Below are 24216 nucleotides of genomic sequence, written 5' to 3'. Positions count from 1 at the left end.
ATCTAGCTGAAATAGCAGATGCATGTATCTTTATGGAAGAATATGAGAGGCCGTTCTTTAACATATCTGCCAAACATCCCAAGATGAGTGGGATGTTCAACAAAGATGCATCATGTCCCTTGCTGATATTCCAATTGCTGAATCTTTTCCACTTTGCCAAGTAAACCTTTCTGGTGGATGGTCTTCGGGCCTCTGTCAGTATCCGCTGAACTTCCTTGGAGAGAGATAGGCTGAAGTTATTCATGGGATCTCCCAGGCTGTTAGCTGCAGTGTCTGAAGATTTGGATGCACTGTTTCGAAATTGTGTTGAGTCAAAAGTAGAGGCCATTGGGGAAGGGCCCACCTCCTGGTGTGACATAAGCTCCGTAGTAGTGGGTACCAGTGTTGTCTTGGCCAGTCCGGAGCTATTATGATTCCCTTGGGTCTCTCTGCTTTGATCTTTAGTAATACTGAGGTCATCAGTGGCAGAGGTGGGAATACATAGATTGTTAGGAAGTTCGCCTATTTTCCAAGCTTTTGGATGATATGTCCTTGTGCAGAATTTTGGTAGAAGATGGTTGAGGTGAGAGGCAAATAGGTCCACTTCTGGCTTGCCCCATGTCGAAGTGAGTTGTCTGAAGGCCTTCGGATGTAACCTCCACTCGTGTGGATCTGTGAAATTCCTGCTTAGGCTGTCCGCCAACACATTGTCTTTTCCTGGAACAAACTGGGATTGTAACTGGATGTTTAGGCTCAGTGATTTCTCCCAAAGATGCATTGTCAGTCTGCAAAGGGGTAAGAGTGGGTGCCCCCTTGCTTGTTTATGTACCACATCACAGTGGTGTTGTCTGTCCGTATCAGTAAATGGCCTTGCTGGAGTTGGTGTTGAAAGGCCTCGATGGCATGCATTACTGCCAGCATTTCCTTTTGGTTTATATGCAGATGTGTTTCCTTTGGAGTCCATTGTCCTTGTATACACCTGCCTTCCATGTGCGCCCCCCATCCAAGGTCTGAGGAGTCTGTGGTCATGGTCTGTGTTATCTGTGGTTTTTTGAATGACATACCTGTGTTTGCCTGGCTTACCGAGGCCCACCATAGGAATTCCTTTTGTAGGCATGGAATGAGCGGTATGATTGTCTCCAAGTTGTTTCTGTGTTGAGACCAAATGCTTTTTAGGTACCATTGAAGCTTTCTCATGTGTAGTCTTGCTAATGGAACCAGGAGAATGCAGGATGCCATGTAACCCAGGGCCTGTAGGAATCTCCTTGCAGTCATCTGGGTGAGTTTTGCTAAACCTTTGAAGTAATGAGTTAACTTCTCTTGCTTGTCTTCTGTCAGGTAAGCCATCTGAGAGGATGTGTCTAGTTTGGCTCCTAAGAAGATTATTTGCTGGGATGGCTGCAGTCTTGACTTTTGGAAGTTGACTGTGTATCCCAGAGCTTGAAGTAATCGTATGACATAATCCAGATTTTTTGTCAACATCAATTTGTCGTCTGCTTGTATGAGGCAGTCGTCCAGGTACGGGTAAATTTGTATCCCCTGGAGCCTGCAATGAGCAATTACTGAAGCCAGGCATTTTGTGAATATTCTGGGCGCAGTAGATAAGACAAATGTCAATGCTGAGAATTGATAATGCTCTGGCCCTGCAAGAAATCTGAGGTATCTTCTGCAGCTGTGTCTGATAGGGACATGCAGGTGTGCCTCCTTGAGGTCCAGAGTAATCAGCCAAGACCCCTTGCCCAGCATGGGAAGGAGTTGCTGTAAAGTCAGCATTTTGAACTTTGGTACTATGAGAAAGGTGTTTAATGCGGACAAGTCCAGTATTGGTCTCCATTGAGATTCTTTTCTTGGAACAAGGAACAGTCTTGAGTAAAACCCCTGGTCTTGTTCTTGTTGTGGAACTCTTTCTATTGCTTTCATCCAAGTCAGCAGAGTGATTTGCTTGATAGCCTCTGCCCTCTGGTTTTGTGGTAGGTTTGGCATGCCTTGTTTTCTTGGTAAGGTATGAAAATGAAACCTGTACCCTCGGTCTATAATGTCCAAAATCCATTTGTCCTTTGTCAGTCTGTGCCAATTTTCTGCAAACAGAGATAATTTCCCGCCCAAGGGAGCTTCTATTTGTTCCCTGGTAGGCGGTAGTAGAGGAAAGTCATTGAGATTGTGGTTGTGGGGCAGGTGAAACCCCTGCGTCACTTCTTTGGTTTCCTGGCTGCCATTGTTGTCCCCTGTAAGGGCCTCTGTATTGGCCTCTTCCTCGGCCACGTCTGTTCTTACCCCTTTGAAACTTTTCTGGGTTAGGAAAAAGGACCAGTTTTTTGAAGGCCAATTCCTACTGAATCTGGGGGGGGTTGAACCTGAAGGAAATCTTTCACCGTCTGAACTGGTTTTGCTTTTTCTTCGATGGTCTTTAACACATCCTTAGCATTTGCACCAAAAAGCTTGTTCTTTTCCAAAGGTGCATCCAGAAGTTTTGCTTTTACATGATCTGGTAGAGGTTGATCCTTTAACCAAGCATGTCTACGGATGACTGCCCCTGTCATAGCTGCCCTACATGAAGCTTCCAGTGCATCATATCCACACTGCAGGAAGTGATTGCTTACTTGCTGAGTGTTATGTACAGCTTCCTGCAAAGTCTTCCTGTCTAAAGGATCAGGAGTGGCTAATGTTTTTTGTAAATCTTCTAACAGATAATCCTGATATTGTAACATATGAAAAAGGCAATTTAAAGCTCTCATAGATAAGGTAGTGGATGTGTAAACCTTTTTGCCCCATCTCTCTAATGACCTAGCTTCCCTGTTGGAGGGCAAAGGATTTTTAGAGGTGGAGGCTGAAACTCCTTTAGGCCCCTGTGAAAGTTTCCAAATCAGCAGTATGGGCCCTGAATAAATGGGAATGAGTTTCTGGGACTCTAATACCTGTCTGGCTTGGCTGGAGCAGGAGGAAGAAAATCAGGGGTAGCACTAGAATCAGAATACAAATCATCCAGAACATCAAGTACAGGAGGAATAGCTAAGGGCCTGTGCTGAGGCTTCTTAAGGAAAGTCCTAAGGAGTTTCCTAGAATCAGAATATTCCTGACCTTGCCACTTGAAATGTTCCCTCATGGTGTGCAGCACTTCCCCAAAAGAAATATCCTCAGGTGGGGAGGCAGAGGGGATGGAATCTTCTGCATCTGAGTCCTCATAGGTCTGGAAGAGCTCTTCCTGGCTATCAGAGTGGACAGAGCCCTCAGAATCTTCATCTGAAGGAATAGGGTCAGAGGGTTCAATCCGGAGCCTTTTATCAGAAGGAGGCTGGGATCCTCTCTCAGGATGGGCCTGTGAACCTCTAATCATGGAAATTAAATCAGCAGCCATGGACATAATTTGTGTCTCTGGAGTAGGCTGAGGTAAGGATTTAGAAGTAATATGCTTTGATTTGCTGGCTGCCTTAGCCCTAGTGTAGGCCTTAATAGACATGGCCATAGGGGGGCCTGGCAGCTCCACGTGCAGGAGTGACCTTGTCTACAGCAATGGTCTCGGGCATTTCCTCGGTTTCGGTATCGAGAGGAAAATCGATAACTGGCGTCGGGGTAATGTCTGGAATCGGAATAGTCGGTAATGCGGTGTCTTTGGTTCGGAGCGGTGGAGAGACCGTCTCAGAGGGAACCGGAGCACTCGCGCTAGGTTTTGGCGTGAAGTCGGAGGTAGACGCGGGCCGAGGATGTCGGTCCCTGTCTTTGCGCTTTTTGGGAGTTTGCGATGTCGGAAGATCCGACGGCATGGTGTAAGCAAATTTATCGCCGAAAAAATCTTCAGCGAACTCCGCCCGGCGCCTGAGAGTGCGCTTGTTGAAGCGAGCACAGGCTACACAGGCCGAGACGTCGTGGTCTGGGCCCAGGCAAGGGAGACAGTAAGAGTGGAAATCCTTATGAGGTATTTGTTTACCACAAGAAAGACGATTGTTAACTTTCAGTAATTTCTGACATCGGCTGAGGCAAGGAAAGGTCCCCAACGGGGTACTTAGCTTTTTTGAGGACTTCGGTATCGAAGAATACAGGAGCTGACCGACCGGCACTTGCGAACTGCTTCTGCTTCGGGCACCGCGTGGCAAGAAAGACTGAAGAAAATGGCGTCGGCTGATGCTTATGTACTCCAGCCGCTCTGACGGAGAGAAATGCGACATCAGCCGATGTCGGACCCAGACTTTGGAATCCAGCCGACCGAGGGCTGCCTGAGGCAGGACAACCCACATGTTAGGACTGCAGTTGCATTCTTGAAGGACATCCTGGTAAGGCTGGGATGCTCTCTGCAGCTTTGAACCAGGTTTCAGTGACTGCACAAAATGTCAGCATCTTCCAGGGCGAGGAATGCTTACAATAAGTGCAGTTTTATGTTAAGACTCCTAGCGTTTTGCAGCATTGCCTTTAAATTTTGTTTAGAAGAAGAATTTGTCACATTGGTAGTTTTGCCCTCATGACTTTGCCCAAAAAAGCACTACGGCAAGGCAAGACCCTCTGCTAGTAGCCTGAAGCCCAGGGAAGAGCGATGAAGACCATCTCTGGCAAAGCATCATGGTTTGTCAATCATGTCCTCCCAGGTTGTCAGGTACTGGACCCCCCTGGAATGACACCAGAAACTTAGCTAATTGTTAAAAGTCAATCATTTTCGGTTTGTACTGAGACATCATTCTGGGTGGCAGTAGGATGCTGCTTAAAAGGTAGGGACATACCTACCTGGGTCATATTCAGTGATCTCAATTATGTCTCACTTCATATAGTCCAGAGACGTACATCTTTGAATATGGAGAAATTATTTTACTTTCATGCAAAAGTCCACAATGAGCTCATTGTAAAGTTTACTTTTAAATGAGTAGTGTAATGTAAAGCACAGTACCTCAAACAGAAAAAAGGGATCACAGGTGTACCAATACCTTGTCACGAAGAAGGGGCATATCACAAAGTAACCTGCTATGGCATTCACTGTGAAGACTTCACGGGGGCCTGAAGCTCATTACTACTCTCTGTACTGCATACACAGCATTCTGACAAACACCCAGACACCACACAGATCAATTTCAGGACATCAACCATGTTAACAGAAATAACCTGTGGCCTCAGGGGCGCAAGTATTGTGTACTTCCAAACTGCAACACAATAGCATTAGTCAAACACTGGTCAGGGTCTGCAAAGCATGGAAGCTGCAAAAAAGTGCTTAAATTTGGATAGGTGGAGAAACTGAACCCCTCAAAGATAATTAAGGAGAGTCAGCTATTTTAGATTTTTTATATTATTACCATCAAGGCTTTAAAATGGAAGAAGCCAGATGAACAAAAAGGCACACACAACTTCATAGCAAAAATTTTAATGACAGTTTTATTAAAAAAGACAAGTTAATGACAGACAAGTTAATATACTACATTGAAATGAAACAATTCACAAGTCATGTAATATGTTCAGAAAATGTTTACTACACACTCAAAAATACCATGTAAAAAGCACAGCAAGGAGGAAGAATATCCAACAGTGATTACAAAATGCACCATGTGGATTTTTTTTTTGTTAGCAGAAGGAATACTGCTAAAGAAGAGGCCATCTTTAAGGCAGCCCAGTACAGTACATTAACAAAGTAACATATAAAAGAAACTTGACTACACATCAAATACATAAAGCTAGATTAGGTGTTGGTGGTAGGAGCATATTAAAAGATCACTATCTGGTTGCAGCTTGTATTTTCTGTCTGCAGTTAATTAAAAAGGACAAAATAAGGGCAGCTGATACCCCATCAAATATGTCAATTCTAGGTTAGAAATACTAAAAAAATAAAGGTATGCACACGATTTAGTATTCCAACAATGTACACAGAACAGTATTAAAATTTTTACAATTAAGTGCAAAGTGGGACGGGAGAAGGTGTGACCAAGAAAAAGGTATTTCTGAGAAAACTGTTGTCTATGACAATAACATTCTTATGTTTTATACTCGCTAAAATGGGGCCAGAGGCATTACATGTACAAAAACTTACTACACACAAATACAAGAATATAACTACACACAAATACAAGAATAAGCAAACAAACACTGTAGGATTTGGTCCTTGACTTCATTCATCATCCACGTGACTTCACAAAAGTCAGCTCATCATCTTCTCAAGATTTCTGCTGTACAATAATTAGTATTGCATGAAAAAGGAAAACCTTTAAAGGACCAAAAAGCCTTTAATTTACAGCCAACAAAGTAGACGATGGCAGCACTGATCTCAGCACATCCAAGTATGCTGTTAAAACTTCATCAAGTTGTCACTGTTTAACTTTATCTGCACTGCAAATAAGTGAATCACAGAATCTCTGCTTCCATTTCAAGTCCATTTAGTGCTAGCAACATCTGCATAGACACTTAATGGAAAAAGATGTACAACCCCCTTTTTAATAAATAAGATTAACTTCTCCACAAAAATAATACCTACTCCATCAGTCATGTCAAAACAAGCAGAAGTGCTGCTTAGCCTCTGGATTTGAGTCCTTCAGCTATGTTCACATTTTAGTTGTTTCTTTCAACTGTTCTATTGTACTGTGGAATGATAACTCAAGGTTTTAGACTGTACTGTGGAATGCCCAAGATATATTCTCCAACTCCAACAAAGTACATTACTTGTGCTATACCAAAGAGTGGGGCTATAACCAATGCTCTGCACGAAGCACCTTTAAAGAAAGCTGCAGGACCCTCCTTTATCCATAATTTCCTAGGTTAAGAAAAAAAAGAGAGTATGTTTATGCACACTAAAGACAAAATATACACCAAACACACATAAATCTTGATCATGATGCAGCATCATGTCAAACATTGCAGTAATTGGCTTCCCAGTTTAAGAATAATGTCATTTTAAGTACTCTAGGCAGAAACAATTAAAATGATCATAACAGATACGGTGAAAAAGTGCAGATTAATACAGAAAGAACAAACTAATAATGAATACAAACTAATGAACTACATTTACTTAGTGCAGAAGGATAAAAAAAATCTGTTACTGACATCAGACTGAAACTATATTTAATTCACAGATTCATAATAGGTATGTACTAGGCAAACAACCATTATGGTTGTTTTAACCCTAGCCATGCATCCCAAATCTGATATGTTCTGGTACCACTGATAAGTGCAATCAGGGGATGAGGACTGCATTTGCTGGCTGCCTGTGTCCATTAGAGACACAGATGCCAAACCAGGAATGAATTTCCTGTTCCTCATCCAACTGTCCAAGTTACATGAGAATTGGGGTTAGAGAGGAACTCTGCTTCACGTGGATGGGCTATTCCAGGGAAGGAGGCTCTGGTACACATACTGGTCTCTCCAGCAGGTCCCATTTATTAGATTTATTTATACAGTGTTGAAAATCCATCTGAGTAGATCCTATTTTCAGTGAAGGTCCTGGGAGAAAATCTCCAACAAAAATTTAGCATAAATCAAAGAAGCCTTTACAGATGGTTGCTTAAGAGTGTTAGAAGGAATCACCACTTAAATAAAAGAAGCTCCACATATAAATCTGGCATCAAAACAGTTCCCAATCTTTAGGAGAAGCATGGAGTACACAGCAATTTACCCATCCCCACACCCAAAGTTCAGTTATTTTCACTTGACTATACCCATACTACCATCAAGACCCTACCTTCTCTAACATCCAATATATAAACATGGACAGCTTCCACAGAACTGCCAAGTAGTGTGGAATGCACAACGTATTATATACATGTTCATGCGGGTCTACTTCTAGTAGCTCACTTACCCGAAAACGTCTTTACTGAGATGACACCACCAAACGATCACACTACCAATTTTTTTTCAAAGGATAACTATGCACTTGGGCCAACATGGGGGAATTTGCCCTTTTCCCCACTGTAGTGCGATCCCGGGGTTTGGATATTTAGTTAGGGGGGTGGGGGGCATAGCCCCCCACCTGGGTGGGTTTGACATACTGCCGCTGTGTTTTCTAGTTCCATGTTGGCCCAGTGCATAATTACCCTGTGAAAAAAATTCAGTACTGTGATCGTTCGGTAAAGCAACGGTTCTTTGTTGTCATCTCGGGAAAGTTATCTTCAGGTAAGTGGACTTTCGATTATTAGAAGCAGATCCGTTGATGCACCAACCTGTTGATTCCCACAGCTGGCACATGTGTGACCTAGTTTCATGCAGGGTGACTTCCTCAGGGTCATCTAGTTGGGTAGATGCACACATGGGTCAGCTACACAGTCCCAGAAACGCTGTTCCCAAGGACATGCTCCTGCACGCCAAGTGTTCACTGCTGTGTGTAGCTGGCAATTCAAGACAGGCCATGGAACCGTTCCTTGGAGCCATGGCCAATGATCACCCAAGTGGAGCACCCCCAAACATGGTGAAGATGACTTTCAGCACTGCATTGTTAGACATGGTTTGAACTTATGAATCAGCAACAATAGTACCTGATGAGAGGCATTAATGGGCAACAATAAGTAGCAAAACTAGCAAATATGATCCAAAACATGGACAACATAGAAAATGAGGCATGCATTAACACACCCAAGTTACACAACACATATTACCATACCCAAGTGTCACCATACTATAACAGGATGGCGAGGTCAGTCATTTCACCTGGTGGGGCAGACCTGACAGGGGACAACAATGCTGAACACAGTTTAGGAGTTGTGAGGCAGATGCAGTAACATCTACTGCCAGTAGAGACAATATCCTCTTGTGCTCAGGTAGAGCTTCCATGGTGTGAATGCTAGCCAGATGTAGTACTAGGTGCCTCTGGACCACAGGTAATGGAGGCATCCTGTCTTATATGTGGCACTGCAGTTCAGGAACGCGTGGAAATTCTGCCCCCCCCCCCCCCCCAAGAGGCAGCTTGCTTGCCCTGTGAGGTGTTCCCACAGTGAAGATATGATCATTCCTTGGTGTGGGCACTCCTATGGAGATAGACATAGCCAGAGGTGACAATGATGCAATCTCTGAAACAGTGTGTATGGCAACTACACACCACTGGCTAGTGATCATGCAACTTGCCTCTTAACATGGCCACGGTGGACACATGACATTTCCTCAGAAGCAACAGCTGCCTACAGCTGACATGTCTGCTCCAGTCCCTATATGCAAAGCCTACTATCCATACAGTGGTTGCATCTCCTCATGCAGGCCAAACAGCTGTCATGGTGTAATTAGTGGCTGCCTGCTCTTGGTTCACTGTCTGGCACATACACCAAGTCATGGAATCAAGGTGTCCACAACTACCTCAAAGTAGTCTTCTACGGTGGCTGTGTGTACTTCAGAGGCAGTGTAACTCATTAGTGATGGATGACATGGACAAGATGCCCTGTGCTAAACACTGGAGATGCTGAAGGCTCACCTTGCCTCTCCACTATTTCATCTGTGGGAGATGTGGGTGTGCCATCATGTGCTAGTGCCGCAGACAATGCCACCATTTCCTTGGAGCGTGCCATGTGCATGATGCTAAATTACCCACAGGTGACCTGCTGACTTCAGGCATGCGCCTACCTGCTGTGATGGATTCTCCACCACTGGAACCTCGAAGTATAAAGATTACACAACAATGGTAATACTGAACATGGATGCCACTTCTGCTAATAGCATACATACTACTACAGGTCAATTACTACATAGCCTATAGGCACAAACATACCCTGTGGGGCAGGTTGTGGTGGTTGCTGCCTTGATGTAATTAAGAAGTCATACACGTGTATTGTTGACGATCCCATTCATACTAGTGCGTGGCTGTACAACATTAATAGAACCGGTTCATAACCTATGCATCCCCTACAGGCATCCATGCAGTTGTCCTTTTAGATCCCATACCCAAGCCACTTCCAAGTACAAGGGTTCTCTCATTTGCCCCAGGAATTCCTCCACCTCTGTAGAATGTCTCACTTCCTGTGGCGAGCACGTCCCTGGCAATATCCTGTGCCTCGAGCTTGGTGTACAGTATCAGTGACCCTGCAATACATCTGAACTACTATTTTATTACGGATATCCACAGCACTGATACCAAGCAATGCTCCCCACCACATCTGGCTCTGAAGGCCACATCTGCCCCCACCATTCAAGGATAAGTATGCCATATTCAAGTGTGTAGGGCCTGCAGTAGTATGTCTGTCATTGGTATAAGTAACTTTTCCTGATGTTACTCTTCGGTTTATAACATGTTGTATACACCCATGGGTTACAAGCAGGTCAGTGTGTGTGCACAGATATAAACACTCTTGCCAGCGATCAGGTGTGTCCACTGACCACAGATCAGTCTACTAATCATGCTGTCACCATGCACACCCTGGGCCTTGCAACAGGGTGATTATGTCAACGAGGTGAATTTTAGCATAGTCATTTCTGAATTGCTACTATAAATATAAATTATGAAGCTTCCAAACAGATTTATCTGGTCTCCGTCTGGCCACTGAACTGTCAGACTGTTCACTTTGGTCTATTTTCTTCATCAATGGCTCTCCTTGCAAACTCAAGCTCCTCCCCTGTCCCATAAACCCCTGCTCCGAGAATTCCTGAAAGAGTAAGGTAGAACTGACAGTTACATATCCTGATTGAAGAACAGTGCAAAAATCCATAACATGATCAACCAGAGGAAAAAAAGAAGATTAAATCTCCACGATTCCTACAGGTCTCTTTGTTGGATCACTATTAGGAGAGGGAAAGGTGGGTAGGTTATTCCAGTGTCCTTGCAGAGACTAGGGAAATCTATTTTAAGTACATAGCTTACATATTTATTCTTGTCCAGTCCTAACAAGAACAGATAAAACTTCCAGTCGACTTCAAATAGCCTATACCAGTAAACTTTCCAGAATGGTAGCTACAAGCGAGACCCTTGCCTTAGAAAAGGTACTTGCAGTATAATGCTTAGTAAAGGTATGCAATGTTGACCATGTAGCAGCTGCTCTAATCTCCTCCACAGTTAAGTTCCTTAGAAAGTCACGGCTCTGATAGTGTGTGCTTTTGCTCTAGCGACAAGGGGTCTGCCACATAAAGTGCAACAATAAGCAATACAATCGGAGAGCTACTTGAAAAGGGCGACACACTAACTGGTAGTTAGGGTTGTTCAAATGATGGATGACCCTAACAAGATTCTGTGGGTTTGACCAATGCAACAAGCTTGTGATGCAGGCCCTTGAAAGTTTAGATGCATGGGCTGGGTTACTTGATCCTCAAGGCCTTGGTTATTCTGGATGATTTCTTGCTTTTTGGGTTCAAGCTAGACTGAATTTCTCTCTATGGGAACCCCTGTCATACTGTTATCTGTTCTGAGGCTGCCATGAAACTAAAGGTTCAGTGGTGCAAAAATCATCTAGATGGAGGGGAGCATTTTGCCCTCCTGCTCACACTGCAATATAGTTTTTTTTCTTCATCATTTGCCCAAATGATGAGGTTCCAACAAAGGAAGTAATAACAAATACTGTCCATGAAATGAACTGCAGAAACCAGTGAGGTGCTAAAAAGTGGGTCAACAAATCAGGGACAGTTAAGAGGCAAGTGCCAGAGTCTCCAAACGAGTCCTCAGACCACTTGTAAGCAACCGTCAAGAATGTCAGAAGTTCTGTCAACTCCCTCTGAAACTTGACAATGTGCTCCATAACATTAAAGGCTCTGACCAAGAAGGTGTCCTATATTCTCTGCTCTGAAAGTGGACAGCCTAAGCATCTTCAGGAAATGTCTCTCTCTCTCTGTCAGCTGGTAACACTATGGAATCCAAAACAGCTCTTATGTACCAGTGCTGCCCATCTTTGAGGTTCACAGCACTGTATTCTGTAAATATTGTGTAGGCTTAACCATATCTAGTTCCCACTATATAGAGCACGCCACATCCAAAGGCTTATCTGGGGGAATGGCACTTCCCTGGCCACTGTGCGGGAGTACTTAAGACCTCCTGCAAAATCAGTTCCCCTGGGGATTTGGGGTCTCTTTGCAAAGATCTTCTCTGCCTTATCTTTAGGATCTTAAATGTGGAGTCTTCTGTAGGAGGGTATGGTGGCAGAACTACTTTTTAACCATCAAGATCTGTACACAGGGAGGGCAATTCTGACGGCAAATCCCAAGGTATTCCTTTTACACCACCATTCTCCTTGGGTAACTGGGAGGAGAGTCACCTGGGAGGAAGGTGCCCCAAATCTTAGCAATGCAAGCCTACAAGGTCCTCTGCCCAAAGGAAATCTTTAAGCCAACATTCATTATGACATGGCAATCGGTGGAGCCTGCATCTCAACTTGCAGGCAACATGACCCAGTTCCCCCAGTTCCCTTCTGTGTCAAGTCCACTGAAGTATTCAGGCCTTAAGCCTCCAGCACTGACAAAGAATCAGTGTCCAACAGTGGATTTAATGCAGACAAGTCAAATATCAAAGCTAGTCAGTGCCAACAGCATCGAGGCAGAGCACCACATTGCACTTAAGCAACCACTGACACCAAGGGCATGCAAAATATGCATGTACATACATAGGTTATGTACATATATTCCTAGGTTGAGGGGATGAACGCAGACATGGTCATATTCCAATGCTAATGGTGGCAAAACAATGCTCAAAGGAAGAGGAGTCACAGAACAGGTGGTAAAGGGTCTCATTCAGACTCCCTATAAACAGAGGGGGGCTGAGATGACGTAATATTGAAGCCTGGTTTTCGTAAAGGCCGACATCATATGTTCTCAATCCAAGGGTGCAGGGGCCTAAAAGAATGCTGGGGCACAAGGTGGCAGCTAGACTGAACTCCTCTTTACAGGGAACACTTGTCATACTGCTATCTGTTGGGTTGCCAGGAATTGTGAAAGTATGTTTTGGCACCCCTCTAATTCCTATGAAAAGGTTCAGAGGTCCAGAAAACTTCATCTCAATGACTGAGCATTTTGCCCTCTTGCTCACACTGCAATAGTTTTTTGCTCTCCATTATTTACCCAAATGATGAGGCAAGTGTGAATTTAGAGAGCTTGTGCTCTAAACTACCTACTCTCCTCCTCCCTGGACCTTGTGCTCTATCTAAACTACCTACTCTCCTCCTTGGACCTTGTGCTCTATCTAAACTACATACTCTCCTCCTTGGACCAGAGTCCATGATGCCTGCACACTTGCAAATGAGAGAAAAAAACCCTTGCAAAAGTGATCAGTGGCATCCTAGGAGGGGAGGAAGATGGAGATCCTAGAGGACCTTAGCAGCAGACATTTTTTTCAAAAAATGGAAATGCTTAAATCTTCTGTCCTTTCTTTTTTTGGGATAGGAGGTTTTGTGGCTGGTTTAATCTTTATCTGAAGATCTAGCTTTACCTTTGTCCACAGAGTGTGATTAAAGGAGCCCCTTCAACACTAATTTGTTCATATCTGGCAAACTCCAGGAACTGAAGTTTTTACATATATTACAGTCACTGTCTAGATGGCCCATCCCCAAGACAGACCAGTTGAAATCTTGGGGGAATTATTGCCACAGTCCTTTCATTTTATTTTTTTTCAAGGTTGCAAGGTAAACTTAATGACATATATGGGGGGGGGGGTATAATGTGTTGCATTTTTCCCTTTTTTACTGTCTATAGGGCAACTTGAGCTTAGACCATGCCAAAGTGGCCACTGCTGGGTGACTTCTGCTCCTCAAGCATTCCTCTTTGCAAAAGGTGGCCTTGCAGGATCACCGATGGAGTCTTTGCAAACCTCTCAGGGGAGGGGCACAGGCTCCTTCCTGTAAGAACTGCCTTGAGGGTTCCCCCTGGATCATTCAGTGGCCATTTTACAGCTAAGATGTGCCAGAAGCTGAACATCCACATTGAGACCACAAAGCATTTTCTTGTAGGACAGTCTTATTGCCAGCTGGCCCCCATCCATCAGTCCACAGACAGAACCAATACACAATCTCAACCAATCTAGGCGTCTTCTCTGGACTTCCCATCCCCACATCACAGTGGGCCTTTATTGTCAAGTCAGTGCCACTCATCCAATTGCCACCATCACCACTTGTCCACTTTCTGCCTGCATCTCTCTATGGTCACCCCCCCACTCTGTGTTCATACTGCCCATCTGGCAGTCAGTTTTACATTGGTCTGCCACTGTTACCATTCCCTATGCCCTCCTTTATCCCCACATATGCACCCTGCCACCACCACCCTCCTTCTACCTCTACAGGGAAATTATTTCCCCCTTCATGTACACCTGTGTGTTCTGCTTGAACAGGAGCCACTTCTGGCTGTTTTATCTCCCCCTTTCCTTCACACTTACATAACAGACTGAGTTGGCGCTTCACTGAGGGACAGGGCCAACATTGCAGCTGGCTCACAAGGTCCATCTTGGAAGCTGTCGATTGCTTTGCTGCCTGCCATACATATGTCAACTTTAAGGTTATCACCTTGTGTCTCTCACGTCATTATCATTAGGTATGATGACTGTCACAGTAATCAGCTTTGTGCTATGCATAATAATTCAAATGTGTTGCCGAGCTACAGCGTTTTGGAAATACCACCTCAGTGTTTAGGTGAATGATTTAAACAGGATTAGAAATACATACCAAATAGTTATTAAAGTTTGTTCAAAAGCAAAAAAAGGATCCAAAAAACAGATTCATACCTTGCACAGTCTACAATCCCTCTGTAGCTTTCTTCATGCGCTCCTCTATTTAGTGACTGGAGGCGAGTTTTTATTACTGGGGGAAGGAAAAAAAAAAAACTTTACACAGTCCATCTAAAATTAGAACAGCTCTAAAATAAAACTCTTACACTTGAGCTGAGCGTACGAGGTACACATTTTAACACATCTCAGAGGTACACATTTTAACACATCTCAGAGAACACTAAGCCCTAGTGATGCCTCTAGACATCTATAATACTCTCTCCTACCTGAAGTACAATACCATACTATAGACAAAATATTGAAAATGTGCCTCAAGGCTTACATGAAGAACACAGCAACAATGAAAAAATTTTCAGCTGTACTAAATAGAGACCATAACAGTTTTTTTTTTCGCTTAATTTGCATTTGTCACACTACTCTTAAATAGGTCACAAACAAAGCAACACAGAATTGTTTAGCCTTACAGGGCAGCCATGGAAAAATGAATAAAAAGACTTGCTTATGACAAAAATTACATTCTATGAATTCACTTACAAACACTGAGTCTGATGAACACAATCACTTACACAAGGTGTTACTTGAAGCCCTGGAAAGAGTTTGCCCTCTACTTGGGAATCTTTTCATACATACATATATATATATTTTTTTTTTGGGGGGGGGGGGTCTGCTTTCTCCATATATTTATGCGCTCAGTACCAGACATTTATCCGTTGATTCTCAAAAGCTTTTATTATACATCAAACACAAGGTGCAAACGGTTAAAATTTGCCTTCCTAAACAGTACTTGGACACAAATTCTGGAAGCTGGGCCTAACCTACATTTCCAAAACAGTCCATCCTGACCAAACTGTGACAAGACAAAGAATTAAAAATCCCACAGGCAGACCTCCCTTTTAAATTGTGCAATTCTCTGAAGTCTCATTTTGTTTACATAGATCCTTAAGATCCTGGAAATTTGTGATGCACCAAGTATTCTTACTTGTTCTGGCATATTTATTCAAGTTATTTTCTGTAGGTACTCTAGTAACTGCCATTTGTATAATATGCATTACCCTTACAATAAATCAAGTAAGAAAGCAGCCTCCTGGCTGAAGTGATGGCAACCAGGAATACATTTTTTTTTTTTTTTTTTTTTTTTTTAAAGAATCATCCTCAAAAAGCTGTACAGTGAATCTAAAGATACTAGATTCTAAAGCAGATGTGAAACAGACCCAACAAACTATGCTCAAAACAATAAATGGAGCAAAGTGAGTCTATACTTGTAGTCCAAACTGTAGTCCAAACTGTCGAAGCAGACCCATGAGCACAGCAGCATTATGGGAATGTCACATCAAAATCCTCTAAATAAATAAATAAAGCTACAAGCAGTCATGGCACATTGTAAAAAAATTGCCGTTCTAAAGTTGAACTTTCACATCTTCAGATTTGGGAGGGGGGGGGGGGGCAGGGATGCAGCTCTAATAAAAAAAAGTCACCTTTCCAGACAGGCAAAGAAGAAATGGGCAAGCAACTCATCCCAAAAGATAATGCCAAGTGTCACTGGTGTAGTAATAACAGGAACTAACTGAAGGCAGACACCTTCCTTCCAGTCTTTAATTACCAAGCATTTAGGTGCCTGGTAAGTTGAGCTCCTCCTTCAGGCCAGTATGTCAGCCTGATGGAAAGCTAAAAGGAGAAACAGCCTGCACACGACAGTCTGCCCATGTTCCCCTAGTCATCACTCCATAAAACCCTGAAAAAAAAAAAACACATTCCAGCACAAATAGTGCAAGGAAGAGGGAAAACTATCCACTACTAAAGTCAAGTTTCCCACTGAACTGTAATATACAGTCATTATGGTAATCACAGCTGCACTACGAGTAATTATCCATATAAAAAAATACTAAAAAGTTATGGAGACCCTCAGAGAGAGAAATAATTCACAGTACAATATGGAGAAAGTACACTAGTGTACACTAAATATCGGAGCAGAGGTAGCAGTGGCCCTAGTAGAGCAAGTCCTTAAGTTTTGGGAGGCTTTTTACCATGGCGAGAGATCCACTTGGAGATGGTCTGTTTGGAGACTGGTTTCCCTTCAGAGCCAATGGTAAAGGACACAAAAGAGTTGGTCTGATTTTCTGAAAGATTTAGTTCTGACAAGGTAGTAGTGGAGCTGTCTGCGCACATCCAAGGAGTGAAGGACCCCCCCCCCCCAGTTCTGAGGCTTGCGGAAGGAAGAAGGTGGGAAAGTGTATATCTTGACTCCCACCTTGGGCATAAAGGATGGATTAGTCATGAGGGATACTCTGTCTGGGAGGAATATGAGAAAATGTTTCCACTGCCATTGACAGCTTGCAACTCAGACTGCCCTTTTACTGGCTAAGAATGTTAATTCAGTAGAAGCTGCTGGTTCAAGGGCAGGGGGGGGGGGGGGGGGTCAATTTTTCTAAAACAAAATTGAGGACCCATGGAGGTGTGGGTTGTCTCCTGGGAGGTCTGATGTGAACCACTCCACTAAAAAATTGTTTCATTAGGGAGTGGGTAAACTATAGGAGGAAGAGTAGGGATGTGGGATGAAGTGGAAGAGGTGTGAATTCTGATGGAAGAAAAAGATAGGCCTCGTCAACCAAAGTAGTCAAGTAATCTAAAATAGCAGAAATTATTTATTTACATTTGTTGACCGGTAATGTCCAACTGGACGCAGGTCCATTTTCAACGGAGGCCCAGGGAAAAAAGCTCCACAAATGCCCAGGGAAAAAAGCTCCACAAATTACAATATTACAGACATAGTTACAGATGAAGAATCCTAGTACATTCAGTAGATAACTAGCATCTGTTCCATCCACGAAGTCATAGCAGATATTAACAATTGTTACAATAAGAAGTTACTGCCATACAATAAGTAAATAGGCATGGAAGCATCAGAGATTGCTGTAATCAAAGGTAGTTTGTGGGGTGGAAGAGAGGTAGAGGGTAGATGGAGTGGGAGAAGTTAGAGGGGAGAGTTACACGGGCATAGCCAGCATGTTTTTAGGTGCGCTTTAAGTAAAACTTTGAAGTGGGTGCATGATGGTACAGAGAGAGAGAGAGAGAGAGAGAGAGAGAGAGAGAGAGAGAGAGAGAGAGAGAGAGAGAGAGAGAGAGAGAGAGAGAGAGAGAGAGAGAGAGAGAGAGATACTGGAGAGAGAGGGACCTTTAGAGGATGGATTACCAGAGAGAGAGAGAGAGAGAGACCAGAGAGAGGAGAGAGAGAGAGAGAGAGAGAGAGAGAGAGAGAGAGAGAGAGAGAGAGAGAGAGAGAGAGAGAGAGCGAGAGAGAGACAGAGAGAGAGAGAGCGAGAGAGAGAGAGAGAGAGAGAGAGAGAGACAGAGAGAGAGAGAGAGAGAGAGAGAGAGAGAGAGAGAGAGAGTTTTATGGTCATGGATATATGAACGTCAGATTTGAGATGGTTGTCTATTTCAACTCCTAGCAATTTGGTGTGATCTGTTGGGTGGATAGTGGTGTTGTCTTTTGCTGTCCTGTGTGACCTTCTGCAGTTTGGGTAGGGACTGGGCTGAGCAGATGATGGTTGAGTCATCTGCATATTGTGTGAGTGTGCCATGTTTGGTGGCAGAGGCTAGATTATTGGTGAAAATACAGAAGAGTAGGGGTCCAAGGATCCTTGGGGAACAATTGAGTACAGAGAAGAGTTGTTTGTGTGGGACCATGTCAAATGCTTCAGATAGGTCTAGGAAAGAAGCAGAGGAGAGATGGCCATTGGTGAAGGACAGTGTTAGTAAAAGAGAGTAAGGCAGTGGTGGTGCTATGGTTTGGTCAGAAACCATGTTGAGTATTAGAAAGGAGGTAGTCTGAAATTTGAGAGTGAATGCATTTCTCTAGTATTTTGGAGAGTGGAGATAAAATAATCGCTACGTGGGGTGGTAGTTTGTTAGTTCTGTGGAGGGGCCGCCTTTCTGAAGGGGAATTATGTGTGATACTTTCCATAGTGTAGGGACGTAGCATTCTGTTAATCAAGCTTTATACTGGTAGGCTAGGGCGTCAGCTGCAATTTGTAGGAATTCACTTGGGAGGTTGTCTACTGCTAATTAAGTTTAGTTAAGAGTGTTGGAGGTCGGAATGGGAGAAAATGTGAAGAGTGCGGGGAGATTACTGGGGGAAGGTGTGGGGTGTAGGGGAGGGGGGTTGTGTCGTCTAGCTAGTGCTAGTATGGTCTGTGTCTAGTGTGTGTTGAATGAGGTAGCAATATTTTCTGAGGAGTGAGGAATGTTAGGTGTAGGGGTATTGATTTTACCTGGGTGGAGAATGGAGTTTATGGAGGTCCAGAATTGTATGGAGTTGTGTTAGGAGGAGTTGAGGGCAGACTGGTAGTATTGGATTTTGTCCTCCTTTATTAGCTTTTTGACTCTATTGTGTAGTTCTAGGAATTTCTGTCTAGCTGAGGGGGTTTTGGTTTTGTGCCAGTGTTCCCAGGCTTTATCTCGGTTTTTCATTTCTGACCTAGTGGTTTCTGTAAATGTACTAAGTGTCAGTTATTTATTTTTTTATCTATGTATAATCACATTTATTATCAAATGTAAGACTGTGGGTATACTTTGTACTACATTCCTGTAAGTGTATTTCTGTTATCTGGACTGCCATCACCTTCACATTCACTGTCTGTACATGAAATAACCTGGAAATTGCATTGCTTGCCACTGTTATGCACCACTTACCATCCTGCACCATCTTTGTGAGATGGTGCACCATGCTCAATTTCAAACAGTGCCCACACTTCCAGTAAACACGATAACTAGAATTGGTGGGAAAAGCATCACACTCTATTGCTCTTGATCTGTGATTGACATGGCAGGTGTTCTTGGAGAGTATGTGAGATTTAGGGCTCAGAAATGGGGTGTCCAGGACTCCTAGTGAAACACCACAGTGCCAGATTGCTGCAGGGGGATTATTCTAGATATTGTCCGAGTTAGGATTGAAGCCTTGCTGCTGACACCAAATGGAGAATCTTTTCCACTTGGCCGAGTACGATTCCCTATGAGTCCTAGTCTCTTTTTGAGAATATTTGAACTCATCTGCTTAGGTTGTGCTCAGAAGAGTACTTTGGGGAATTATCCAGGCTGAGAGTTTGAGACTCTGTAGTTTGGGATGCACAAACCTACCACTGTCCTGAGTCACAAGGTCCACTCTGAGGTAACTGCCATGGATTTTCACTGGCTAAACTTAGTAGCCGAGGATACCAGTGCTGCCTGGGCCAGTCTGGGGCTATCAGAATGACCCTTGGCCTTCTTCCCTGATTTTAGGAATACCCGTGGAAAAAGAGGCAAGGGAGGAAACGCATAAGAGAACATGTGGCTCCAAAGGAAGGAGAAAGCACCTGTTCTCCAGACTGTGGGTAGTTTGTTCCTGGAACAGAATCTTTTCAGTTCAGCATTTTCTTTAGTGGCAAAGAGGTGCATCAGTGGAAACCCCATTTCTGGATGGTGGGAAAAGTTTCCCCATGCAGATGCCACTCCTGGGGATCCATCACATTCCTACGGAGATGATCTGCTGGAGTGTTTTGAGCCCCTGGGAGGTACTGTGCCAGGAAGTTTAATCCCAGAGAGAGTGAGCTGTCTCCTAGACATGCATCACTAAATTGACAAAGATAAGAGTAGGTGCCCCTTGTTTATATACTACGCAACTGTGGTGTTGTCTGTTTTGACAAACAGGATCCCTGGTTTCCACTGATCTTTGAAACCTAGTAGGCCGTTTTGCACTTCCATTTTTTTTTCAATTTATGTGCGTTTGTGTCTGAACCGATTTTCCCATCTGCTCGAGTAGAAAGTGTTGGATATGAGCTGTCTCTGAAGCATCTGTGGTTAAAGTTTGGCCCTGAGGGATGAACCTGAAGGGGAGACCCAGGTTCTGGGCACATGACCATGCCCGCCAAGCAAATTCCTCCTTAAGGCAAGGCATCAGCCAGGAATTGTGAGTGCTGGGACCACAGATTGAGCTACTACTGGAGTTCTCACGTGTAGCCTGGGCAGAGGGATTATGAGGATACAAGATGCCATGCAGCCTAACACTCTGAGGAACTCCCTGGCTGAGAGGCATTGTCTCTGCACAATGTTTTGGAAGTATTGAGTCAGGAAGGAGACTTTTTCTGATGGAAGAATCCAGGAAAGCCCCCAGGAAAACTACCCTAGTTGATGGGTCTTCTGTGTTGGATTTGTGAAGATTTATGGTAAACCCCAAGGAGGTGAGATTCATTAAGGCCAGATTCTTGATGACTCGTAAGGCAGTCTTCTAGATAGGGGTACATTTGGATCCCTCTTCTGCAGAAAGCGATCACAGGAGCTAAACACTTTGGCTTTTCTATGCTCCCAGGGTCTTCACAAAGGGCAGTGCAGAGAACTGAAAGTGACTGGTACCTGTTCTGAAACAAAGGGATTCCTCTATAGAAATGTGCAAGTTTCTGAAACAAAGGGATTCCTCTATAGAAATGTGCAAGTAAGCATCTTTTAGGTCTAAGGTGACCATTAAGGCAGGAGGAGCCATCATGGAAGTTTTTAAATCAACATTTGGAACTATGGTACCAGCAGAGAATGACGGAGGGTGGACAGGTCTAGAATAGGGCGCCAAGAGCCTGCCTTTCTGGGAACCAGGAATAGCACACCTTACATATTTGATGTTCTAGTACTGGTTCCACTAAGCCCTCTGAACATAGGCCATGAATTGGAGAAAGGGCCTCTGCTCTTTGATTTTGTGGGACATCTGGGTAACCGGAGTACACTAAACTCTGTTAACCGGCACCCATGGAGATTGGTGGATGCCGGATAACGGTTTCTGGTTGCATGATACTATAGGCCTGACTAATACTTTACCCTATACTATTTGTTCAATTTGACTTGTTCTCAGGTTGAAAAAGAGGGAATTTATTCCTATCTTCCTGTTTACTCAAAACCTCTAAAAACGTAAGGTATGCTTCTGCACAGGGAAAGAAAGTGCAACACATGAAAGTTGTACTGTATTTCTTCGATTTGTTTTGCCAGTTGCTTGGAAGTGTTGGTTGCTTGAGTTCTGATCAACTCGGAGTTTACTGTATCTTAATTGATCTTTGAAAGTGAGCCTGTAGCAGTCCGATACAACTTTCAGAACCCACTTGTCTGACGTAACGAGGGACCAATTTTCTCTGAACAGGGATAGCATTCCTCCTATTTTTTTCCTGGAGAGGGTGGGGGAAAGGAAGTCACTGCTGCTTTCTGCCAGTGCCCTAGGGACTAGAACTCCCCTGCCTGGGGGTTACCAGAGGACCACTTGCCTGGGCCTTTGTGACAGATGCTGCCTTCGAGGCCTTTCCGACGGATGCTGCCTTAGAGGCCTTTCCCTCTCCGCTTTCCTCTTGCCGCTTTCCAAGCTTTGATTACAGTAAAGCCACACTAATCATTTTAGGGCATGGCTTCCACACTATGGGCATTGCTTGGCTCCTTCAGGACTTTCTCTCCATTTCTTATCTTCCTTTTCCCAAAGGATCCTGCCATACTATTTTAAATCCGTTAACTAACAACGCTTACATTATATAACTGCTTGTTAAAAACAATTTTAAGATTCTGCTCTCCTTACCCTAATGGGGTACAAAGCTAGCATACAACATGTTGCAGACCCAGATGACACTACTGCAGAATCAAAAAGTTCCTCTTTCTTTGGAGCAGAGGTAGTGGAGAATCAAGCTCTAGAAATGCATCTCCAAAGGCCTGAAACTACAGCCTCGTTTCTTCTATGTCCACCAGCTTTAAAGTACATTTTAATACACTCCAAAACTTATAGCATTTCAAATTAGAATCCAAAGTATTAATTTCACCCCAAAGGGGATATAGTCTAGAAGTGAGACAGACAATATCATCTCATTATCACTGTTGTAAAGAAACGGACGGAACATGCTAGATTCCTCCTTTTCAAGTTGGGGACGAAGATTATGTGGTCACCTGGGCAAGGCATGATCTTCAGTACATCTTTTATAAATCAAAGATGGACGACATTGATTATCTGGCTCTCTGTCAGCAAGCCTAGCTCAAAGGAAGACAAGTCCCTATGGCTTGGGGTCATAGGCAAGTCTTTGTATGGGGGAATGGGAAACCTAAATTCACGGACAGACTTCTGACATAGGCACCTATGTACTACAGTGCCTGTCCCGGATACCTCATGCTCTTGTGTGAATGTCCATGCAGCAGCACAAACTGAGGTTTTGCTGTTTTATTCCAAAGGGTTTATTCCGAAGGGGTCAGGACAAGTCAAGAGCCAAGCAAAAGCAAACAATGTACAGTAAAAAGGAAACAAAACCTCACTGGGTAACCCATCCTCATAGGGCCACAAAAGACTCACATTTCTTGCTCATGTGTTATTTTCCAGCCTATAAGTTTTTTTTTTTCTTTGCCTCTAATTCTTTGGTAAACTGTCTTTGGTCACCTGCTGGTGGGTTCTCTATAGCTTTGCTATAAGGGAATCAGCTTGCTGTGGACAGACCAGAAGGGCAGACATCCACCTTCAGTCAATTATCCACACTACAGCAGTAATTCTCAATAAGAACATATTTTTTTCTACAACAGTCTGAAATACAGACTCATGATACACAAGAGCAGGTTCCTGAATAGTTAGACTAGATAAGCAAAAGAGGACAAACATACTAAGAAATCACAGTACTCATTTTTCTGAGGTAAAACAACCACGTACAGGGAATGAGGGAGTGCAGAGGTGCTTGCCCTAAAAATTAAAAACCAGAACAGCAGCTGTTGACATTCATCGCCCCCCCCAGAATTCACAATAAGAAGAAGTTATGTACTCACCACAACATTCCATCTGAGTAGGTGACTTCATTTGTCTGCAACCTTTGGGTCTTGGATCCAACTTCGGATCCGAGCCGGCAACTTATTTTACAGCTTATGGATCCGAGGTCCTAGCTCCTCCCCTTACCCATAATCCCCGACTGACCTCAGATCAAGTTTGCCCTTATACCAAAATTCAGACCAAAAGCATCCCGAAAGGGACCAAGAAAGGACATTCAAGAATTAACTTCTGAAGGCCAGGGGGAAGGGGGGGGGGTGGTTGCAGACAAATGAAGTCACCTACTCCGACGGAACGTTATGGTGAGTACATATCTACCTTTGGGACAGAGTCCCCAGCTACCTGAATCTTGGGCGGCCATCATGGAAGGATGTTCCGGAGCACTGCGGAGCCAAAGGATGCTCTCCCTCTGGAAATAACGTCCAGCTTATGCTCTCCCTCTAATGGTTGATAAAGGTATGAGATGAGGCCCAAGTGGCTGCAGAGCAAATATCATCTAAAGATACTCTAGATTTAAAGGTGGCAGAAGTAGATATGGAGTGAGTAGAATGCGCCCGTACTCCCTGAGGTGCGGGCCTTCCAGAAGTTTCATAGGCCAGAAGAATACACTGAAATCCATCGTGATAAGGTGACCTTAGAAATAGCTTTACCCAAATTGAATTTGGCAAAGGAAATGAACAACTGATCGGATTGTCTGTGACCAGCAGTCCTATGAATGTAGAAGCACAGTTGTCTGTGCACGTCTAAGGAATGCAGCTTGTATTCTCCTTTATTCTGGTACTTAGGGAAGAAAACTGGCAGGTTAATGGACTGATTGATATTGGTTTCTGAGGCCACCTTAGGAAGAAAGGAGGGATTTGTCCGGAGG

General features: G+C 43.8%; 1 protein-coding gene across 1 annotated transcript in view; it reads right to left on the bottom strand.

The window, feature by feature from the left end:
- Window positions 1-5304: 5304 nt before the first annotated feature.
- The window catches only part of LOC122806214 (mitochondrial glutamate carrier 1-like), a 67065-nt gene continuing 48153 nt past the window's right edge, over window positions 5305-24216 (bottom strand). The window contains exons 9-10 of the mRNA XM_044076442.1: window positions 14549-14624; window positions 5305-6697 (exon numbers count right to left, since the gene is read on the bottom strand). Coding sequence (XP_043932377.1) covers window positions 6541-6697; window positions 14549-14624 — 233 coding nt within the window. The 3' untranslated portion in view covers window positions 5305-6540. The remainder of the gene's footprint in view (window positions 6698-14548; window positions 14625-24216) is intronic.

Source organism: Protopterus annectens, chromosome 7.part0, assembly GCF_019279795.1.
Source record: "Protopterus annectens isolate FY-2018-M chromosome 7.part0, PAN1.0, whole genome shotgun sequence".
Taxonomy (NCBI): Eukaryota; Metazoa; Chordata; order Ceratodontiformes; family Protopteridae; genus Protopterus; species Protopterus annectens.
The sequence above is the reverse complement of the archived record's forward strand: the minus strand, read 5'-3'. Positions and strand labels throughout refer to the sequence as shown.